This window comes from Neomonachus schauinslandi, chromosome 3, assembly GCF_002201575.2.
Source record: "Neomonachus schauinslandi chromosome 3, ASM220157v2, whole genome shotgun sequence".
Taxonomy (NCBI): Eukaryota; Metazoa; Chordata; class Mammalia; order Carnivora; family Phocidae; genus Neomonachus; species Neomonachus schauinslandi.
Window position 1 is genome coordinate 190,204,058 of NC_058405.1, and position 21,663 is coordinate 190,225,720.

Sequence of the window (21,663 nt, forward strand, 5' to 3'; positions counted from 1 at the left end):
AGCTTATTTTATTTTTACATTTGTTTTAGTATTTCATATTGATTCTTTGGCTACCTTAGATATCATAAATAATTACTTGAATCGGGCTGTTTAAATTATCATTTTTATAGATTGAAAAAAATTTCCTGGGGCGCCTGGGTGGCTCAGTCGTTAGCGTCTGCCTTTGGCTCAGGTCATGATCCCAGGGTCCTGGGATCGAGCCCTGCATCAGGCTCCCTGCTCCGCGGGAGGCCTGCTTCTCCCTCTCCCTCTCCCCCTGCTTATGTTCCCTCTCTCGCTGTGTCTCTCTCTGTCAAATAAATAAATAAAATCTTAAAAAAAAAAAAAATTTCCTTAGAAAATTATGTCATCTACTGTATGAAGTTCTATTACATAAATTCAGTTCTTTGATGGCTAATGATAGGTTGATTCTGATATAAACTGTTTATTTGAATACTTTTAAGAAATTATAAGATTGTATTTCAGGAAAGGGAACATTTTTCTAACTTTATTTTTGTCTCCTGGTTTCATTTTAGAGTGGGGGTCCTTTAGTGATGGGTTAGTTTTCTACCCTGAGTCCTACCACATTAAAAATCTTTTCCTTCAGCACCTCCCTGCCCCCCCCTTTATTTTTAATATAAAACATGTTTTATTTCTTGGGTATTGGATATTTTTTCTATTTTTATAGGAATTGGCCCATTAGTCAGTAGTTTCATGAGGGTTCGGGAGCTTTCAATATGTCTAGGATTGTGGACTATGCCAGAGATAGTTTTTTTTCCTCTTGCTTTGCTGCAATTGTCACCTATCTGCAGCTTCTCAGCTGGGCCTGGCTGCAGTGGGGAGGTGGGTGGAGACAGGTAGTGTCAGGAAGGTTCTGGAAATGGGGGTGCAGGGACCAGTTTGCTTTGGCTGTGGGGACCCCATCCTCCTCCTGGGCTGAGTGAGCATGGGGCCTTCTCATATTCCGGGCACCCCTTCCCTCTCCTGATCCCACAGCCGCAGCTGGGAGGAACATTCTTGGTGTGAGTTCTCAAAAGCTGCCTTTGGCCAGTGTTCTGTAAGCTCGCAGTGTGGGAGAGCGTGGCTGAGTGTGTGTGCTCCCTGTTAATGAAGCCATAGAGGACCAGCCTGCCGTGCACATCGTAATGACTCATTTTAAACTGTTTTCTGTCAGGAACAAAAGAAGCTAATACTAACTCAGCTAGTGTTTCAGATGATAATTCAGCTAGTCTGTGGCGTGAGAACGTCGAGGCAGAACCAGCAGTGAAGCAGAAAGGTAAGAAGGACATCCTCTCTTCACTCCTTTCCTGGTGAGGGAGCCTGAGCCGCTCCACACAGACATGGGGGCACCTCTCTCCCCAGAGGGCGGCGGCCAGAGCTGCGGGGTCCCTTCGGCTCTCTGACGCACACGGGGTCCAGTCCCTGGTTCTTCACGCCAGCAGGACCGGATGTGGTGAAGGACCCCTTTTGCCCTTTTGCATCAGCTAGGGTAGGGCACGCCACACACTTGTGTGGCGGCACTGGCGTCTCCCGGGTCCCCAGCGCTCTTTCGGAGGTACCGTGCGGAGCCCAGGTGGCGTCGGAAGGCCCGGAAACCAGCTTCAGAGTCAGTGCTGGGGAGTCCCACGGGCCGAGCCGCACACCACTCAGACTTCACCCAGATGTTCAAAGAGGACTTTGAAGCAGCTTGAAACACCGTCCTGACCCGCTGTTTCTGTCTGTCATGTTTTCGGGGTGTCTGAAGTTGTGCGTCGGTGAGATTCTGCTTTTGGCCTAATATTCTCAGCACTTAGGCTGTGGTGAAGCAATCATTCGGCGTTTGTCGGGGCCTGGAGCTCCTCGCAGGCTTGGCGGGGCGCCGGCGCCCCAGAGCCCCGCTCGTGGGGAGGGCTGGTGCCTGTCAGTGTGCGTTCACCGAAATGCGTGCCGACGGCCTGCCGTGTGCAGTGGTGCCCCGCTGAGCAGAGCCAGCCTGGAGGACGCCCTGTGCCGCGGTCTGGGCCGCCAGGGACTCAGCCCCCGGGTGGGGTTGGACAGAGCCTTCGGGCGGGGGGCCGAGCAAGGGGGCCAGCCCCGCGGGAGGCCCATGCTGCTGTGGGCGTGAGCGGCTCAGTCACGTGTGGGTCACGTCAGTTTGGGAGGCTTAGTGAGCGGTCCAGGAGAGAGCGGCCTGGGCTGGAGTGGGCGGTCGGGGGACGGGCAGGTTCCAGGGTGCTTCAGGCAAGGTCTGCACCGGAGATGGCGTGTGAGTGGCCAGGGGTCTGGTCGCCAGGGCGAGGGAAAGAGGCTGAGCTGGTGACGGGTCCAGAGAAGACCTGAGTGTCTGTGAGGCAGGAGCCCCCGCCGAGGGGTGGGAGACGCCATCTGTGAAGGGGGGGCCTGCTGAGTGCACTGTCCATCTGGGTGTCGGCCTTGAGATCCAGCAGCTGCACATGAACCCGCAGTCTGTCCCCAACACTGATGCTGTGAGACTGGAGGAGAGCCCAGGGGTCTGGAATCCAGGGCCCCAGGCTGCACAGCGGCTGCCACACGCTGGGCTCTGCCAAGTGCACTCCAGGTGGCATGGCGTCAAGGAGAGGCTCTGCTGCCCAGGGTCGGGCCCAAGCCCCCACTGCTGTCACCCCATCCTTCTAGTGGCGCCGTCTGGAAACATCCTAACCCGCAGTTCGTCGGGCTCTGTGGGAGCGGGGCCTGTCCTCTGCTCTGTGCAGTGCGACCCGTGGGGGGTTCCTGTCTTCCGTACACATAGGTCCTGTAGGGCCCCCTGCTTCCCCTTGCCCAGAAGGGCCAGGGTTCTGAAGTCTGCCCCAGCAGACAGACTGAGGTGTCTGAGGAGCGCCGTGTGTCCTCAGGGTAACCCGGCCCAGTCCTCGTGCGTGTGAAGGGTCCCTGTGTGGAGGTGGGGCTGTGGTTTATGGGGGGCTGCACGGCAGCTCCCGGGGGTCCTTGGCTCCGACTTGGACCGTGCTGTTTTGTCACTTCTGCAGATGTGGTCCTGTGTCTCAGGTGTGTTGGGCAGAGAGTATCTTCTGTGACCTCGAGTCTCCCCTCCCTACGGTGCTCCCGCTCATTTCCTGGGGGCCAGATAGGTCCCATTTGTCCCTAAAACGCAGCACTGGAAGGAGGAGGTAGGCCCATGGGGAGCTGGAGAAATGTCCTCGTTCAGGAGCTGATGGAAGAGCCGTTGCTGACGAGCTAGGGAAGGAGGGCCCTGGTTGCTGTCACCCCGTCACGAGAAGGGCGTCACACCTTCTCGTCCCTCACGCTCCCTGGCTTATCCGCTGTTGCCTCATCTCGAATCTCTCTCATTTATGTCTGTGACCTGCTTTCTTCATACTCCTGTTGCCTCTTTTCATTAATAGCATTTTAGAATTCAAAGTGCGCTTTGTTCTTTGTCTTTCGATCTTTGAAAATAAAGTGATGGCAGTGGGACCCTAGGAAAGGCTCTGTGTTCCCTGACAGGTGTCCCGTTACTTAGTGTTTGTCCCTAGTCCTGCTACTTAATACACTGAGCTTTACCAACACAGGAGTCGGTCTTCCGATGTCCTTCTTTTTCTTTTTTTTTTTTTTTTAAAGATTTTATTTATTTGACAGAGAGAGAGAGATAGCGAGAGTAGGAACACAAGCAGGGGGAGTGGGAGAGGGAGAAGCAGGCTTCCCGCAGGAGCAGGGAGCCCGATGCGGGGCTTGATCCCAGGACCCTGGGATCATGACCTGAGCCGAAGGCAGACGCTTAACGACTGAGCCACCCAGGCACCCTTTTCTTTTCTTTTTTTTGCAGGCGGCTCCCCGAGTGATGCAGGTGAGGAACGGCCTGAACTGTGTGTATTTGGTATAAATTGTGTGCGTGTGCGTGTAGACACTAACATGTACTGTCAGATTTGTTTTACACTGTGAGTTAGTGAAGGTAATTGAAGGAAACGTAACTCTACCACTGTAAGATTTAATTTATATATCTTATGTTCCGGAAGAATGTATTACGGTTCTTTCCAGAATAAAAAGTATATTTCTAAATTCAAAGTCTGATTTTTCTAAATTACAAAGTCTGATTTCTAAAACACAAAGCCCTTTTACTTAAAATGCAGGAATAAATTTAATTGCCTTAATAGTTAGGGGTTGTTACTTACTGATTAAATCTTTTTATTAAAATGAAGAAAGCTTTATTCAGATTATAAAAACAATTGGATGTATACCCAAAGTAGAAAGTTTTTTAAATGCAGAAAAATATCAAGAAGGAAATGAAAAACACTGTTTCTAACCTAAATGAATGTCCTTCTAGAACGCCCATTGTGTGTGTGTGTATGTGTGTGTGTTATTAGATACGTTACTGTCCTCAGTTATGTGTTAGGACGGTGACACTGTTTTATGCAAAGGGTCTGGCGAGTGACTGCCATAGTCTGCTGGCGTGACCCCCCACCGTCACTAACACAAGTGGTGGTTGGTGAACATCTTGACACACAGGATCACACGCGTCCATCCCTCTCGGGTTGTATTTCCTTTATGTTAAATTGCTTGACTGGATCAGCCTACCTTTTGAATTCTATTTCTTAAGAAATTGAACCAGCTTGTATTTCCAGGGTTTGAGTGCACCCATCTCCCCAGATCTTACCGAATCTAGATAAGAAATGTGTTTTATCTTCATGAAAATGATAGATGAATAAAGCTCATTTATATTTGCGATTATTTAATTGCTGTCTTTTCAGATACTTATTACCTATTTGTGTTTCTTCCTTTGTGAATTGCTCACTGGATTGTCATGGTTCAGAAGGAGAAGTGGGACCTTCTGGCCCAGAGAAGCCCGAGGTGTCTGAGAGTTCTGAGCTGCCTAGTGAGCTCCCGGCCAACATCAGGTCCGTGGGCTCTTGTCCAATGCCCAGGCCGCTGCCTGCTTCTCTCTGCACCTTCTGCAGTTTGTTTAGTGCTTGAGCTCAATTATGAGGAAATACTTGTACAAAGAAAGCAGAAACCATTTATTTAATTTTCCTATACTGGGTATAAGTTACTACACGTAGGACATTTTAGAGGTTTAGGGAAATTCATAATTATGGTAAATTATGTTTTGATTACTGAGAGTTACATGATTCCTTTTTGAGCCTTAAAATTAATGAAAACATAAGATTAAGAGACGGATACTTTTAAACCTGTCAGATTAATGGAATGGTCTTAACATTCTGCAGACTGTGTCCCGACTAGCATGTTGATGGTGGGAAATTAGCAGTAACATTGACCTGGGTTTTCTGTTGTGCACTTTTAATAAATGTGCAAGTGTGTCATATTCCCTTTTTGGTTTTCCCATGTTTGGGTTTAGAAGAATACCTCGGCCTGGGAGTGCGAGACCAGCACCTCCCCGGGTGAAGCACCAAGACAGTGTGGAGGCACTGACGCCAGACAGGTGAGGCCTCCTTTGGGAGCTGTGCTGGGGGTGGGGGGCAGGGGCAGGGGCAGGGCCGCCGCCAGCTGAGAAGGAGAGGAAAGCCGGGTCAGGCCCTGACTTCAGGCCACACGCCGACCACACACTTCAGTTAGCTGAAGAGAAAACGTGCTTCACAGCACATGGGGAAATTATTCTTCGAGAGAAGGTGGGGGTGGATTTTCTGAGCATAAAAGCGATGAGGGAAAATTAGGAAAAAAAGATTTCAAGGTTTAATTGTACAAAAATGTAAAACAAAAGGTCAGAAAGTCCTAAACGATATAAAAGCACGCCACAGACAGGGTTCTCTAAGTGTTACAAATATCCCTGTGGATGTAGTGTGATCTTTAGAGGAAAATACAGATAATCAAAACCAAAAAATAGGAAAATAAAGCGGGCTGGACCAGAGTGGTTTGTGATAGAGCAGAGACAGGAATTGGAGACAGGTGTGGCCTTGTTGTCAGGGACGTGAAGGAAGGACACCGTAGGTGGCGGGAGGGATGGTGTCGGGAATGTGACTCGCTCCTGTTTTTGCGATGAGAAGGCTGGTGACGGGACCGATCCAGTGGAGACGGGGGATTGGTGCTGTAGGGGCCGCAGGGTGGGAGGGTTGTTGGAACAGTGTCCCCGAGTGGTGAGGGGACGCAGACGGACTGGCTTTGGAGAAGATGGTGGAGACTTGGCGTGTGGGTGAGTTCTGGAAGCTGAGTGCCCCCTGGAGCCCCACTTGTCTTGTGAGCCCAGAGCGAGTGTGGCCGGGGAGGCCTGGAGCTGCGCTCCCAGAGGGCGGGCATCTGCCTGGGCTGGAGCAGAGGGTCCTCATCTGGGGTCGTGTCCCCCCCGCCCCCAGCCTCCTGTGGGGCTGTGTCTGGAGACCCTGTGTAGCGTCAGGACCGGGAGGGTCTAGAGGGAAGGTTCTTGGCATCTAGCTAGGGAGTGGGGCAGGGATGCTGCCAGACATCCCCAGTGGACAGGCAGCCCCACCGAGAGGACCGTAGGCCCCGAGGTCTGTGGTGTGGCGTGCGGAAGCAGGATGCTGGGCCGCCTCCGGGTGCACGTGGGGTGAAGTGACGGGAGTCAGTGTTGCTGTGGACTTTGTTCTCCAGCTGTGGGCAGCTGCTGTGTGCAGACACTGGGCAGGCACAGAGATGGAAATGTGGGCGGTGGTGGTCCAAGAGTGGGGTGCTCGGATTTGAGATTGGGGCTTGCTGCTGGTGGCAGCACCCAAGGGTGACCCTGGGTGTGTGGCTGTGATGAAAGCAGGATGGTGGCAGGAAGGCTTGGGGATCCTAGAGCCAGGCTTTGGGAAGGACCACTTCTCAGATCAGGGACAGTGTTGTCAGCCGGGAGTGCAGGGGGATGCCTGGTGGCTGGCAGGGGGTGGCAGTAACAATGGGGTTGAGGGCCAGAGAGGCTGGTGGTATGGCTTCAGAGTTGGCAGACGTTAGAGGGAATAATCTGGAAGACACAGTAAGCACAAGGAGAACGCTGGCCCTCCCTCTGGGCCTGGCCACGGGAGGGTGCTGCTTGAGGCAGGGGAGAATGGAGAGGGCTTGCTGATGAGGGATGGTGGTGGGAGGGGCTCGAGGGGCGCAGGGCTTGGGAGAGGTACAGGGTGCGGTGAGGCTGGCCCTGGTGGAGGCAGGACGTTGCTCGTGAGGGTTGAAGGGCCCGGCAGAGGAGCTGAGGGTGTTTGGGACAAATGTGCACTGTTTTGAGAGCTCATACGCAAGTGCACAGTTTTCCTCCTGACCTTGTGTATTGTCCTGAAGCAAGGGAGAGGGTGTGCGTGTGTGTGTGTGCACGTGTGACCTGTGTGCTAGAGCGATCGTAGGGCAGGGGAGTTAAGGGCACTTGGTAAAGCGTGGTTATGCTAAGCTGGTAGGAAAGAAGTGAAGGCAGATGGGGCTGATGGGGAGCTGGTGGGTGTTTGGGTCTGGAGCCTTGTGACCCAGGCACAGTGTGGTGGGCATGAGGGCCTGATAAGCAGAGGGCAGCTGACAGTGGCCTGCAGTGGGGTGACAGTAGGTGGGGCAGTTCCAGCAGGTGGCCACAGGAGGTCCTCTTGGATGGAGGTAGTCACCTGGGAGGACAGGGCCAGGGCTGGTGGCCAGGCAGTTGGGTGTTGGACTGGCGCAGAGCGATGGTAGGACTTGGTGGAGAGGAGGTGCTGGGCAGGGATTGGCAGCCAGGAGGAGGCCGCTGTGTTGGAGCAGGGGTCTGGGGCCACATTGCCACCCCTGCCCTGATGTTAGCGATGTGGAAGAATAGGGCCCTCCAGGTGAGGGGCTGCAGGTGGAGGGCTGGTGTCCAGAGAGTGCAGCCAGGGGAGGAGTGAGGCTCCAAGGGCCCTTGTGAGGTCCGGGCGTGGGGTGGGGGCTGGGTGTGGTGGAGAGAGGCCACCGGGGGCAGGGGCCAGGCCTGGGTCTTCACTCAGCTTCCGCCTGTATTTTGTGACGTTCTAGAGGTAGGTGGTGGTTAAACTCCTCCCATGGAGCCTGGGATGCAGGGGATTGATGCAGACATGCGACCAGCAGCCCTTCTCTTGTAATCTAATTTCTTTTTCTTCTTAGGACAGGGAGTGGTAAACTCGTTGCCAGTGTGATTGTAGATGCGCAGAACTCTGACAATGAGGAAGACGGTCAGTTTGTGGTGGAGGCTGCCCCCCAGCTTCCTGAGATGTCAGAACTGGAAATGGTGAGCTAACAGGAGCTTCGGTTTCTGTCATTGTCCTTGGACGGCCCTGGAACTCCTACTCCAGCATTTAGGTGCACGTAGACAAAACGTCTGATTGTTCAGTCAGATTTCTGCCTTCTTTAATTTTGTCATTGCTTTGAGGAGATCCATGGAAGCAGCATATCGAGAGTCAGCTTTTTCCTCCTTGCTTTCCTGCCCAGGTCCCTGTAGTAGACGTGGAGGCCGAGGAGAAGCACGGTGAGTACTGGACGTGGCAGGCGCGACTGTGGGTGGGGCGCCCCGTGTTGCTCAGGGGTCTGATGAGCATCGGCAGGACACCGGGGCACGGATGGGCTCCTCCTCGCTTGGTGGGTTTAGTCTGGGAGACCATGGGCACTGGGCGCTGGGACCCTGGGGCTTGCTGTCAGCAGCTTCCGACGTGGTGTGCAGTTAGATTAGAGGTTTGACCTCTGGGGTCGTTCCCAAATCGACAACATTTGTAATAGTACTTGTCCTCTTCCCAAGTATCTTCTTTGATTTCAAACATCTCCAGAAGCAGAGAGAGTAGTCCAATGAACCCCTTCGTCACCCGGTGTCAATGGTGATTGGCTCACGTTTTCTCTAAGCCTCTGCCTGCCGCCGAGCCCTGTTCCCCTAGACTGTTCTCAAGTCCTAGAGAAGATCATTTCTTCGCTTAACGTGTCCGGTGTAGCTCTAGAAGATAAGGGCTCTCTTTCAAAAAAACATAACCATTATTCTGTTGTTGTATATTAAAAAACAAAACAAAAACAAAACAATTTCTTGATATCATCAGTTTTTCCAGTTACTTTGTATATTTTTTTCTAGTTTGATTCAGAATCCAAATAAGGTCCCTGCTTTGGAGTCAATTGATCTAACTCTTAGGTCTCTCTTAACCTGTACGGCCATCCCTCCCCTTTCCCTTGTAATGTATTTGCACAAGAAGCTGGTTGGTTGTCCTTTAGAGTTTCCCATAGTGGAGTGTTGCTCGTTACATGCGTGTGGTATGGTTTTTTGCATATTCTTCTATTCTTGTAACTTGGTTCCAGAGACTTGATCAGATGCAGATTTGGGGCAGGAATACTAGTAGGTGGTGTTGGTTATTCCTGACGTCTGCTTGTGACGTTAGCCTGGACCATTAAGGGTTGCAAGACGGCGACATTCTCATCCCGCCCTCCCTTCCTCGAGGTTTGGCTGGATGACACCGTGGTGCAGGGCTTCCCCCGCCCCCAGCCTCTGCCTGTGCCGTGGCGTAGCCCCTTGGAGGAGGGATTTCCTCAGAGTGAGTCTGTGTCCCGGTACCATCAACGCTGACTGAAGAGGGCGTGTGGGGTGGTGGTTGCCGGTATCTGTACGATATCCGTATGAGATCATGGGTTTTCCTCTAACGTGTTTGATGGGCCTCGTTTCACGCCACATCAGTTCTTGTCAGCGACGTTCAGATTGTCTAGTATGTAATCAGTGGGAGCCTGTTGGAGCAGTTCTCTGGGGCCTTTCAACACATCCTGGGAGACTTTGCAGCTTCCTTGTTTTCTGAGAGGACCAGATGTTTCAGGCTCATTTTGCGTATTTCCTGCTCCAAGGCTGGAACCCTCCATTTCTCCAAGGAGCCTGGCTGCATGTTGCTTCTGGGTTGGTCGTTGTTTCTAGGGGTTTTCTTACCTTTTTTTTTACATGAGAACACATATCCAAGCTCATACTGGTATTTCCAGTGCAGCTTTACTGTTCTAGAGTCTTTCCTAAATTTTTGAGTTTATACATGCATGTCTGTCTCATGCCAAAAGTCCTGGCTCCCAGTGTCAGCCGTCTGTTTGCTTCACCCTGTGGCTGGCATGCACGCACAGCACCTCTAGAACACCACCGGCTATTAGTGACAACAGATTACTGGGAACACTGTAGGGTTTTTCTCGGGGTCTCTCTGTTCTCAGGTATGTTCCCATCAGGGATGGACAACCAATTACTCTGTTGTAAAGTTACAGAACAATTTTTGTTAGGCTATGCTTGCCAGTTTGATGTTGTTAAGTTTATTAGTTTCATTTTGGTTTCAGTTTTTAGGCATTGAAAAATCTAATTTAATTTTGTTTTATTTATTTGACACATTTCTGAGGTCAAATGTACCAAACAAGATATATTCTGAGATTAGGGGCCTCCACCCTGTCCTCTCCCTCCCCCCCTCCCCCTGGAGGTAACAGTAAGAAATATGGCTTATACTTTGATTTAAAAACTTACAAGTTAATATGTGTGCGTGGTGTGCGTGGTGTGCGTGTGTGTGTGTGTGTGTGTGTTCTTACCAGTACCTCCGTGTCTCCCTCGTGCTTTTGCGACTTGGCAGCGTGTACTGACGCCCGTCCCTTAGCGGTGCGGACGAGTCTTCACTGCTGCTCACAGCGCGCCCTCCTCCGTCCAGGTGCTGCGAGGCTGTGCGCGGCCAGTTTCATGTGGATGCGCATTTGGATGAGACAGTAGTCTAAAGAAAATGTTTTGTGTGACATTTACCCCACAGGCAATTCTTTTTTTCTTTTTTTTTTTAAAGGAAGTTGAAGACTCTTACCCTAGTATAAAAGGAGTATTTGTGCTTAGAAACAGCTCAGAATTGTCACACCTGTTTGTGACGGATGCTTATCTTTTAGAATGTTAATCTACATTTCCTCATAATTGTTTTCTATTTCCAAAGTTTTTTTTTTTTTTTTTTACCTTTGAGGAGCTGATTTCTTTGAAACACTCTAAGATTTTATAGTTAATTTCCACCACCAGCTATATCAGTCTCTTGTAGACCCTTTTATCAAATAAAGATTGTTTAAAGCTGTGTTCAGTATAGAAAGAGGAAGAATACCCCTCTACCCATTTAGAATAGAATAGCTCCTTAGAGAATAACATAAAACCACTGATTCTCAACAGGAGGACTTGTGAAAAAAATTCTGGAGACCAAGAAAGATTATGAGAAGTTGCAGCGGGCGCCCAGATCTGGAGAGAAGGTAAGGAGTGATTTATGCACATGAGCTGATCAGCAGAGTCTGCTGACGCACTTCAAAGTTCCCTCCCACCTCCTCGTTTGGGAGGATAGAAAACTCGGGGCTCCTCCACTGTGTCCTGGGTGGGGGCTCAGGAATCAAGGCCAGAGGCCTGTTCTGCTCCGACCCCGTGGCTGTCGCCGTCCTGCCTTGTCCAGTCCCTTCCCCCTGCTTGCGGAGTTGGGAGGCTGGGCGCCTGGCCCTGGCTGATTGCAAAATTAGAGACTGGGGAGTTTTCAAGTCTGGCTTTTAGATCCGGGTGCTTTTGGAACCTGGCCTCCCAGCCGTCTTCCTTGCAGCTGTGTGATGTGGTTTTGTTGGGACGCACAGCTTCCTGCCAGCCACCGCCCCTGGGCATGTGACCCTGGGGTGAATACCTGCAGGCCATGTAGCATGCCTCAGATGTCATGGCTAGGTTTGCTATAGCCACTTCCAAAAATGAGAATATATCCTCACTTACTGATTTTGTAACAGAAGACATTTCTTGGATAGTTTTATCGGCAGCTGACAGACACATATACAGATAATTCTGCCTAAAATGTCCTAGTTTTTCATGAAGACGTGGCCTGAAACAGCCAGTGAGGGGACTGGACAGTTGCGAGCGACATCAGAGGGGCGCGGGAACAGTCCCAGGAGAAGAGTGCTGTGCAGGCCTTCGCCTGACGGCGCCCCCGCTGCCTCGTCCGGAAGGAGGACCGCCTTTATGCAGGCTGTTGTCTCGCTGTGGCATTTTAACCTAGTCCTTTTCGTAGGGTTGTCCTGTGTCCCTGATATTTTGGGACCCACTCGGAAACCTTGAGTGTATCCCTCCAGGCTGTTGATGTGGGCAACCTTCGAGGCTTCAGTTGGTGTAAATTTTATAGCCCTGCTTTCCATGCAGAGCACACGAGGGCTATGCTTCGGGCTGTGTACTGAAGAGTACATTTCAGAGTGGGTACTCTGACTTTAGAAGATAAAAGGAAACTGTCCTTGTTTGGTGAACGTGTGCTGCCTTAAAAAAGCACAGTGTTTCAGAGTTGGGGCGCTGTCTGTTACAGATGCTCAGGAACATCGGAGTTGAATTTCACTGACTGGTCTTCTAAAAACATCTTAGAGTTTTTAAAATAAAAGAAATGAAAATGTAAGGAAAAGGTGATGTCCTTTCTGCCTCGGCCCCAACCCCGCCGGCCCTCGGGCAGTCAGTCACCTGCTTTAAACGCAGCTGCCTCTGTTCTGCGGGTTTTCTTCTTGTCCTGTTGCGGATACGTTAGGCGAGGTGCTTTCTTCGGGCAGCATCCTGTTCTGAGACCCTCCCTGTGGGGAGACCTGGGCATCTGGGTCATTCATCTGAACTGATGACTGGTTTTCCAGTATCTGTTCATTAATTCCTGTGCTGGTGGGCATAGGTTCAGTGGCCTTCCCCTGTCACAAACTCTCACGGGCTCCTTCACGTGTCAGCCGGCGCATGGGGGCCAGACAGGACATATTTTAGGCTAAGGAGCCATACGATCTGTCGCAGCTTCTCAGCTCTGCTGATAGAACCTGAGAGCAGTCACAGCGTAGACAGCAGTAAACACCTGTGTGTGGCTCTGTTCCGATGAGGCTTGATTCACAGCAACAGGACCCAGCCTGGGGCTGGAGTTTTCGATCCTGCTTTAGAGTCCGCGCCCAGACTCAGAATTGTGCCAGAGCGTGCGTGGAGCTTCGATTTCACCAGCTACGGCCAAATTACTCCCCCAGTGGCTGGGCCGTGGAATGAGAGTCTGTTTCCACGTGTCTGGGCCATCCACGGTCAGCACGGTGGACGTGTGCATCGCCCCCCACAGTGGCCTGTGCCCTGTGGGACCCCTTCCGGCCACGGCTCCCCATGCCCCCCCTCCCGCCAGGGCCCAGCGGCTGCTGCTCTGCTTTTGGTCCCTCTGGTCTGTGTTTCCCAGGAATGTATGTGCTCCTGTTTGCTCAGGCTGCTCTCAGTCGTCATGATTATTTTGATGATATGTTATTTTTGTAACAGTATTCCTTTTTATTCCTGGGTCGTGCACTGTATGGATGTACCACAGGGTGTGTGTCCATTTGTCAGGTAAGGAGCGTTTGGGCTGTCTCTAGTTTGGGTCCTTTGCAAGTAAAGCTATGGAGAACATTCACGTGTGAGTCCTGTGCGGACAGAGATTTTCATTCCTTTGGGTCAATACCGAGGAGCGAGACTGCTGGCTCACACAGTCAGCGTATGTTGGTCTTTCTAAGAAACTGCCCAGTGTTTTCCAAAGTGGTTGCATCGTTTACATTCCCACCACAGCATCTGCGAGTCCCAGTTCCTCCACGTCCTCATCAACACTTGGAATGCTCAGTCTTTCTAATTTTGGTGTTTTAATTTGCATTTCCTTAATGGCTGATGATTATTCTGTCCTGACTGCTGGTTTCTCCTCTTGCTCTTTTCTTAGTGTTGACAACTTGCTATAGCTTTTCTGTTCCTTTGAACTAGTCATTTCTGTTTGTTTTACCAAGTCAATTTCTTGAGTGGGTATATTCCGTTTTTCTATTTCTTTTTGAGTTTCTTTTGGTAATCTCTAAGAATCAGTTAAGATTGGGTTGACCTGTGAGTGAAGGAGAGATCTAAGGCATTAGAGGCTTAACTGAGGTGGTAAGTGCTTTGGCTCCTGAGTCAGAGTCTGGAGGTGGCTGTGGCCCAGATGCCTTCTGCCTCGTCACCCCACAGCTGTGACCCTTGTGCCTCAGGGCCCCTCAGGGCACCTCATGGCCCAAGGAGGCTATCCAGGTGCAGCCAGCAGGAAGGGAGGGGAGGGGTAGAGAAGAGGAGGAGAGGAGCACACCCCTTTCCTTGGAGACGACTTCTTGGAAGTTGTGCATCCCACTGCCACTTCCGTGGTACTGGCCAGATCTTTGCCACGAAGGGACCATGAAGTGAAATAGTTACTCCAGGCCTCGGTTCGCTTAGCTAACGATCAGGGCTTCCACACAGACTAGAATTTGCCAAGTTTTCTCCCTGCCTGGCACGCTCCGAAAACGATAATATTTGCAAGGCACATGGGTGAGTGGAGGAGGCTGGCTGCCTGGCCGGGGGCCAAGGGTTTCTGGAAGTGGCACATCCCCCACGTGTGGGCTGCACACGGGGCAGGAAGCTTTGCTGTGGGAGGGAGAGCCTGGCCGAGCCCTCCCCAGCCTTTCTCCAGGGAACTGTGTCCTTCACATTTTACAAAGCCGTGGCATCAAGATGTTTCAGCGGTGCTTTTACGATTTAAAAAATATATCTATAGTTAACAGTTTCCCTTTTCTTCCAGAAATTTTGTCTTTTTTTTTTCCTTTGATGAGACTTTAAAGAAAGTACTGAAACAGGCATCATCTAGCAAAGACTCAACTCCTGGTTTTGTAGATACTCACTTTTGTTTTCATTTCATTGATTTCTTTATTTTTCTTTTAATTTCTTTGGTTATTTACGTTTTTATTCTCTTGTGTAAAATACTTAGCTCGTTCATTTTTAGTCTTTGTCATTTTAAACGAATATGTTTAAGGCTATACATTTTTTTTTAATTTTAAAATTTATTTTAGAGTGCACGCATGGGGTGCATGTGAGCGGGGAGATGGGCAGCGGGGAGAGAGAGAATCTCTAGCCGACTCTGTGTTGAGCACAGAGCCCGACATGGGCATAATCTCAGGACCCTGAGATCATGACCTGAGCTGAAATCAAGAGTTGGATGCTCAACCGACTGAGCCACCCTGGTGCCCCAAGGCTATACATTTCTCTTTAAGCGTGCTTTATTTAAATTTATTAAATACTAATATTAAAAGTTCCTTGAATTTTAATTTGAAATGCTTTATTTCTTTTTATCATGTGGGCTATTTAGGAGCCTGTTCTTTAGTTTTGAAACATAAGGGTTTTTAGAAAGTCTTTTTATGGACAATTTATAATGAAATTTCATGTTCAAGGAATATGGTCTGTATGGTATCGATTATTTGGAATTAAGCCTTTCTTTGTGGCCTAGTCTGAGGTCAGTTTTTACAGGTGTTTCAGAGTCCTTGCACAGTGTGTCTGCTCTCTGTGCTTTGGATCCAGACTTCAATGCCTCTGGTGGATTTTGCAAAGTGGTGGTGGTAAGACTATGTGCTCAAAATGCACAGGCCATGTCTGCCTGTTGTCATAATTGCTGTCTTCTCTCTGTCTCACTTAAAAATTCAGATGGTAGATGTTTTCTCTGCTTTTCATGTAAATTGTGTGCCTCCAGTCTCGGGCTTCCCCTTGTTTCGGGGGGAGCATTGCTTTTTCAGCGCTAAGGAGGTAGGAGCTTGCGGTTGAGCCGTCCCTCAGGCCAGCCTTTGGCCTTGCGTTGGGGGGAAAGCTATTTCTTACCGTACTGACGCACGTGAATAATACATTATAGAATAAATATGTGCCTCAGACTGAGCATTTTCTTCATTATCCTGGCCGACTTGCTGTCTTTTCAAGAGGAAATATGAACTTTGTTAGTAGTAAGATACTAGCTCATGCCAGCATTTTTTTCCTTCAGATTTATGAAGCAGGTTTTGAAAAACACCCAGAAAAGCAGTTTTATTAGTGCTCCTTCTGCCTTAAAAGCACTTGCTTTTTGAACTTTATAAACGAAGATGCTTTAGATGTTAGCCAGCCGTTTCAGAGATGGTGCCCTCACTTCTCATTCCTGATCTGCTGTCCCCGTTTGCATTCTCCTCTGTCAGGCTTCTCCATGTTGGGTCACTTCTAATCGAGTGTCAATTTTAGATGCTTTTTCTTTTCATTGAAATTCTTTATTTTGAAATAGAGTATTTCTCTTAGTGGGTTTCTTTTTTTAGTTTATTTTTAAAGTTTTTGTGATTTTACTCTCTCCCTTCTTGGTCACGTAAACCGCATCCTCTGGAGGTCGTACATCTCTTCAGGTGAGACCTTGGCGTGCGTTTACTTTGACGTGAATGTGTGTATTCTACTGCCCTTCTTAGTGAAGGCTGTAACCCGGGCCTAATGTAGCAGCCATGTGGCTGTAGAGATTAGGGACAGTCATCTGAAAGAATTAGGTATTTGGGAATGTGCGTCTTGAAAGGACTCTTGATGGATAAAATGACCTTATCCTGAACATGTTCGCTTTCAGTTACAGTAAGTCGTATGTAGTGAACAACTGTCAGCTCAATTCTTATGTGAAAGTCAGGGATTTCGATTTTATTCCCTTACTTTGGTGATCTGAATAGATCTTTAAGTTATTCCTTATTTTGGTCACTAGGTGGTGAAATTTCATCACAAATACCTGAACCCTGTTAGAAAAAGGCTCCTCAGAATCACTCTTTAACTGAAAGTCTGCACCTGATAAAAGTATTTTTAGTTTGGATGTTTGTGGTCCTAGTATTATTGGATGGATGTTCTTTTGCTAGAAGTACTGTTTCCATTTAAATTGCTGTGAAAGAAAGAAAAGGGACATATGCTACGACATTCTTCACTGGTGAGACTTCAGTAGCAAAACCAGGCTGCTGCTGACACTGACTTTACTCATAAAGAGTGAGTTAGTTATTTTAGGAAATAAGGTGATTCTTTTATTTTAAAGGAGACACAATTCCCAAGTAGTGCAAAGTCTTCCACTATGCTGGCGGAGGATTTTAGGTTTTGGATATAAAATTGTTGCCAGCATATAATCAACAATACCACTTAAGAATATGCACAGAAATCAGTTGCATTTCTATACACCAACAACAAGACAGAAGAAGGAGAAATTAAGGAGTCAATCCCATTTACAATTGCACCCCAAAGCCATAAGATACAAAGGAATAAATCTAACCAAAGAGGCAAAGGATCTGTACTCAGAAAACTATAAAATACTCATGAAAGAAATTGAGGAAGACAAAGAAATGGAAAAACGTTCCATGCTCATGGATTGGAAGAACAAATATTGTGAAGATGTCAATGCTACTTAGAGCAGTCTACACATTTAATGCAATCCCCATCAAAATACCATCCACTTTTTTCAAAGAAATGGAACAAATAATCCTAAAATTTGTATGGAACCAGAAAAGACCCCGCATAGCCAGAGGAATGTTGAAAAAGAAAACCAAACCTGGCGGCATCACAATTCCGGACTTCCAGCTCTATTACAAAGCTGTCATCATCAAGACAGTATGGTACTGGCACAAAAACAGACACATAGGTCAATGGAACAGAATAGAGAGCCCAGAAATGGACCCTCAACTCTATGGTCAACTCATCTTCGACAAAGCAGGAAAGGATGTCCAGTGGAAAAAAGTCTCTTCAACAAATGGTGTTGGGAAAATTGGACAGCCACATGCAGAAGAATGAAACTGGACCATTTCCTTACACCACACACAAAAATAGACTCCAAATGGTTGAAAGACCTCAATGTGAGACAGGAGTCCATCAAAATCCTAGAGGAGAACACAGGCAGCAACCTCTTAGACCTCAGCTGCAGCAACTTCTTCCTAGAAACATTGCCAAAGGCAAGGGAAGTAAGGGCAAAAATAAACTACTGGGACTTCATCAGGATAAAAAGCTTTTGCACAGCAAAGGAAACAGTCAACAAAACCAAAAGACAGAATGGGAGAAGATATTTGCAAATGACATATCAGATAAAGGGCTAGTATCCAAAATCTATAAAGAACTTAACCAAACTCAACACACAGAGAACAAAGAATCCAATCAAGAAATGGGCAGAAGACATGAACAGACATTTCTCCAAAGAAGACAAACAAATGGCCAACAGACACATGAAAAATACTCAACATCACTCGGCATCAGGGAAATCCAAATCAAAACCTCAATGAGATACCACCTCACACCAGTCAGAATAGCTAAAATTAACAAGTCAGGAAATGACAGATGTTGGCGGGGATGCGGAGAAAGGGGAACCCTCCTACACTGTTGGTGGGAATGCAAGCTGGTGCAGCCACTCTGGAAAACAGTATGGAGGTTCCTCAAAAAGTTGAAAATAGAGCTACCGTATGACCCAGCAATTGCACTACTGGGTATTTACCCCAAAGATACAAATGTAGGGATCCGAAGGGGCACCTGCTCCCCAATGTTTATAGCAGCAATGTCCACAAGAACCCAGATGTCCATCGACAGATGAATGGATAAAGAAGATGTGGTGTGTATGTATGTGTGTGTGTGTGTGTGTGTGTATGTGTATATATATGTATATGTATACACACAACAATGGAATATTATGCAGCCATCAGAAAATGAAATCTTGCCATTTGCAACGACGTGGATGGAAATAGAGGGTATTATGCTAAGCGAAAAAAGTCAAACAGAGAAAGACATGTATCATATGACCTCACTGATATGAGGAATTTGAGAAACAAGACAGAGGATCATAGGAGAAGGGCGGGAAAAATGAAACAAGACGAAACCAGAGAGGGAGACAAACCATAAGAGACTCTTAATCTCAGGAAGCAAACTGAGGGTTGCTGGAGGGGAGGGGGGCGGGAGGGATGGGGTGGCTGGGTGATGGACAATGGGGAGGGTATGTATTGTGGGAAGCGTTGTGTATTGTGTAAGACTGATGAATCACAGACCTGTACCCTGAAAAAATGCATATTAAAAAAAATTTTAAAAAGAATATTTACAGATATATGCCACAGATACAGACTGTGAAAATGGTTTGGAAACCATCAAAACATCACATGAATATGAACTTTGTGGAGATAATTATGAGTAAATAGGCCTTCTTTGTATATACGATGGTCATGATATGGATAAAATATCAGAATACTTTCTCTGAAGGAAAACATATACATGACTTAAGAAAATTGGATCACAAAAATGTGATTAGCTCTGGTCTGACAAACATTTCCAAACTGAATGGTCATCACCTTCTGGTTAATATGTTTACTCAGTGAGTGATAATATGATGAATAAAGATTTTATTTTTAGCATCGGGCTCCACACTGAGCGTGGAGCTGCTCTGAGCCTACCCCCCCTGCTTGTGCACGTTCTCTCTCAAAAAAAAAAAAGATTTTATTTTTACCCAAAATGTCAGCTTAACTTTCATATCATTTTATATTTATCACTTTTCTAGATTTAGTTGGTTTGGCCTGGCAATCATTTTGGCCTTCTTTCCATCAGTATCCTCTTTGCTTTGCACGGACACCAGCCTGGGTCCGTAGCTGTAAATGCAGGTTCAGCGGTGTGGGTGTGAGCACAGTCCGGGCGGCGCATTGATGAGGTAGGAGGGTCGATGCTCTGGTGGCCTCAGGATCAGCAGATAAGGATTAGAATTCAGATCCAAGTCAGTCGGGGCGGAAACAAACACAGGTTGTGCGGAGAGCAGTAAGGGAACAGAGGGGACTCTGCCAGGAGTTCTGGAAGCTACAGCTGCCCGGCGAGTGCGGTCCCCGCCCCCCGGCAGGGAAAGACTGAGGATGCCCCCGCCCTGCCGAACCTTTCTCACTGGTTTGTAGAAGCATGAAGACTTACGAAAGTAGCTGGTGAGACTTGAGGAGGGCATGTAAGGAAAAGCACCCTGGAAAGGAGAGGCGTCCCCGTGGTCTGGCTTCCTTCTCCGCTGGGAGTGGCGCCGCTGGGCTGGGCCTCCGGGGTCCCTGCTCGCCCAGGTGGTTCGCAGGTGGCGGCGGTGAGGGGAGCCACAGCGGCTTTCCTCTCTCGGCCACGTTCCTGCGCGTGACCTCGCGCTCCAGGCCTGCGTCCCACCGCTTCCCCGGCTTCCGGGCACCCAGGCTCCTTGAGGACGCATGTGCCTGTTGGCACACAGGCCCTGTCCCACGTGGAGCAGGCACACAGGGATTCTCTTGGCGTTAGGTGGAGCAGTTGCTTCCAGAATTATTTTAGTCCTGAAATTCCACGTTTCTTTGGCTTCTCTTGAAACTTTTTTTCTTATTTCTTAGTTATTTTTGTCCTTTCTAAAACATACGCGTTTGTGCTCATTGTTTGAAGTGAGAAATGCATTTTATTATTTTCCTAGTTCCTGTCTCTGTGTCGTTCCTGTCTGTTGACTTCTGACTTAAGAGCAGCACCAGTGAAGGGTGCTGCTGCTGAGTCAGGCTTCCTTGGCTGTAGTTGAACCTGGGGAAACAGGCTCAGAAGGGGCTGACGTGGGCAAACCAGGGACGCAGCTTTGTCCTTTTTCTCCAGGAGATGGGTTTCATGGGGCTTTTTACAGTAAAGAAAAACTGAAACACTTGAATTTAAAATATTTTGATTTCCTACTTGTAGCAGTGATGCATGTATGATTTTTCATATTGGTTTCCTGACGGAATTCTCCAAACCTTTCTTTCTGGCTGAAGACCCCTCCCCACCAGCTGGGACCCTTTTACTAATTAACAGAGCCCGAGGCCAGGACTGACAGCCACTTAGCGAGGAGCTTGCATTATGTCAGGGTTTTGCTAGAGGTAAGCTTTAAATTTCACAGAATATTCTTAAATCCCTTACAGGAAAAAAAAGACATTAAAATAAAATAGAAGTGTGCTTATTTTAGACATTACGTTATTTAGACATTGTAAATAAAACTGTGTGTGGACACGTGGTCTGAATTATGCCGTTACGTGTATACTCCATGTTACAAACACGATGCATTCTGAAAGTTTGGTTAGATTTTGAAACTCAGGAGTAATTTACAAATATTTGTATTTTTGGTACCGATTAAGTTTCCAGGTAGCTTATGAAAGCTTTGTTGTACTACAGAGAGTTCGTTTGCAGTGAAAAATGATAGAAAGTCATGCTGTAAAACTAACAGTAAAGTTTATAATTTTACACAACGTTAAAAGCAATTTTTGAAGACAAGCAGGTCAGACGTGTAATGTTGTGAAGGGCACTTTTGAGAACTCTCACATACTTCGGAGATGACTGATGACGACGTTCAAGGTGCAGAGGGAGCGCGTCCCGCCGGCCGCCTCGCGGGATCTGTGCTGCTGTGCCCCCGTGGGCCGCAGTGCGGTTCGGCCCGTCAGCCCCGTGGGCGGGGCGGCTCAGGCTCGGGGAAGGATGGCCTGTCACAGGGCGTGTGTTCCCACCTGTCCTGCGACTGGGGCTGCGTGCTCGGATCTCTCGAGGGAAGAGGATTTCTGCCAGGCTTCTCCAGTGTCTCGCGCCTCGTTTTCTCTTTGTAATTACTAGCATTTTCTGGGGAGGTACTGGGAAGTGGAAGTTTCCTGCTCTCCACTCGCTGTCCACTTCGTCACTTATTTCAGTCGTCCTGGGCTCAGTTTCCAGTTTTATTCAGGGGGTTACCCTCTCTGCCTGGTGCTCAGACTGCCCCATATTTGTTGGTGCTCAGACTGCGCCAGATTTGTCCGCTGGAGCTCCTTCAAATTGGCGTCTGTGTCCTTAGTTTGTTGTTCGAGTTCTTCCTTTCTTTCTGGCTCACCAAGATGTTCCAGGCTCATCTTGACTTTCCCCGTCCCAGCCCCGGAACCAGCCATTTCTCCTGGTTCCTTTTAGTGGAGAATGGTGTTTCGGAAGCAAGATCTGCTGCTGGGCGTGCTCAGTCGTCTGCAGTGGTCGGCTCTCAGGCGCTCTTGGTGGTCAGAGCTACAGGAAAATGTGCGTGCGTGTGTGTGTGTGTGTGTGCACGCACGTGTGTGTGTGCATGCTCGCACGCACCA

At 48.5% G+C, this 21,663-nt stretch overlaps 1 protein-coding gene across 2 annotated transcripts in view; it reads left to right on the forward strand.

Moving 5' to 3' along the window:
• The window catches only part of TRAF3IP1 (TRAF3 interacting protein 1), a 62,262-nt gene that overhangs the window by 18,046 nt on the left and 22,553 nt on the right, over positions 1-21,663 (forward strand). The window contains exons 9-15 of one of the 2 annotated variants that reach the window (XM_044913462.1): positions 1,154-1,255; positions 3,761-3,781; positions 4,745-4,829; positions 5,288-5,371; positions 7,963-8,086; positions 8,287-8,323; positions 10,982-11,058. In XM_044913462.1, the coding sequence (XP_044769397.1) occupies positions 1,154-1,255; positions 3,761-3,781; positions 4,745-4,829; positions 5,288-5,371; positions 7,963-8,086; positions 8,287-8,323; positions 10,982-11,058 (530 nt within the window). The remainder of the gene's footprint in view (positions 1-1,153; positions 1,256-3,760; positions 3,782-4,744; positions 4,830-5,287; positions 5,372-7,962; positions 8,087-8,286; positions 8,324-10,981; positions 11,059-21,663) is intronic. The other variant, XM_021678978.1, reaches the window with a different exon arrangement.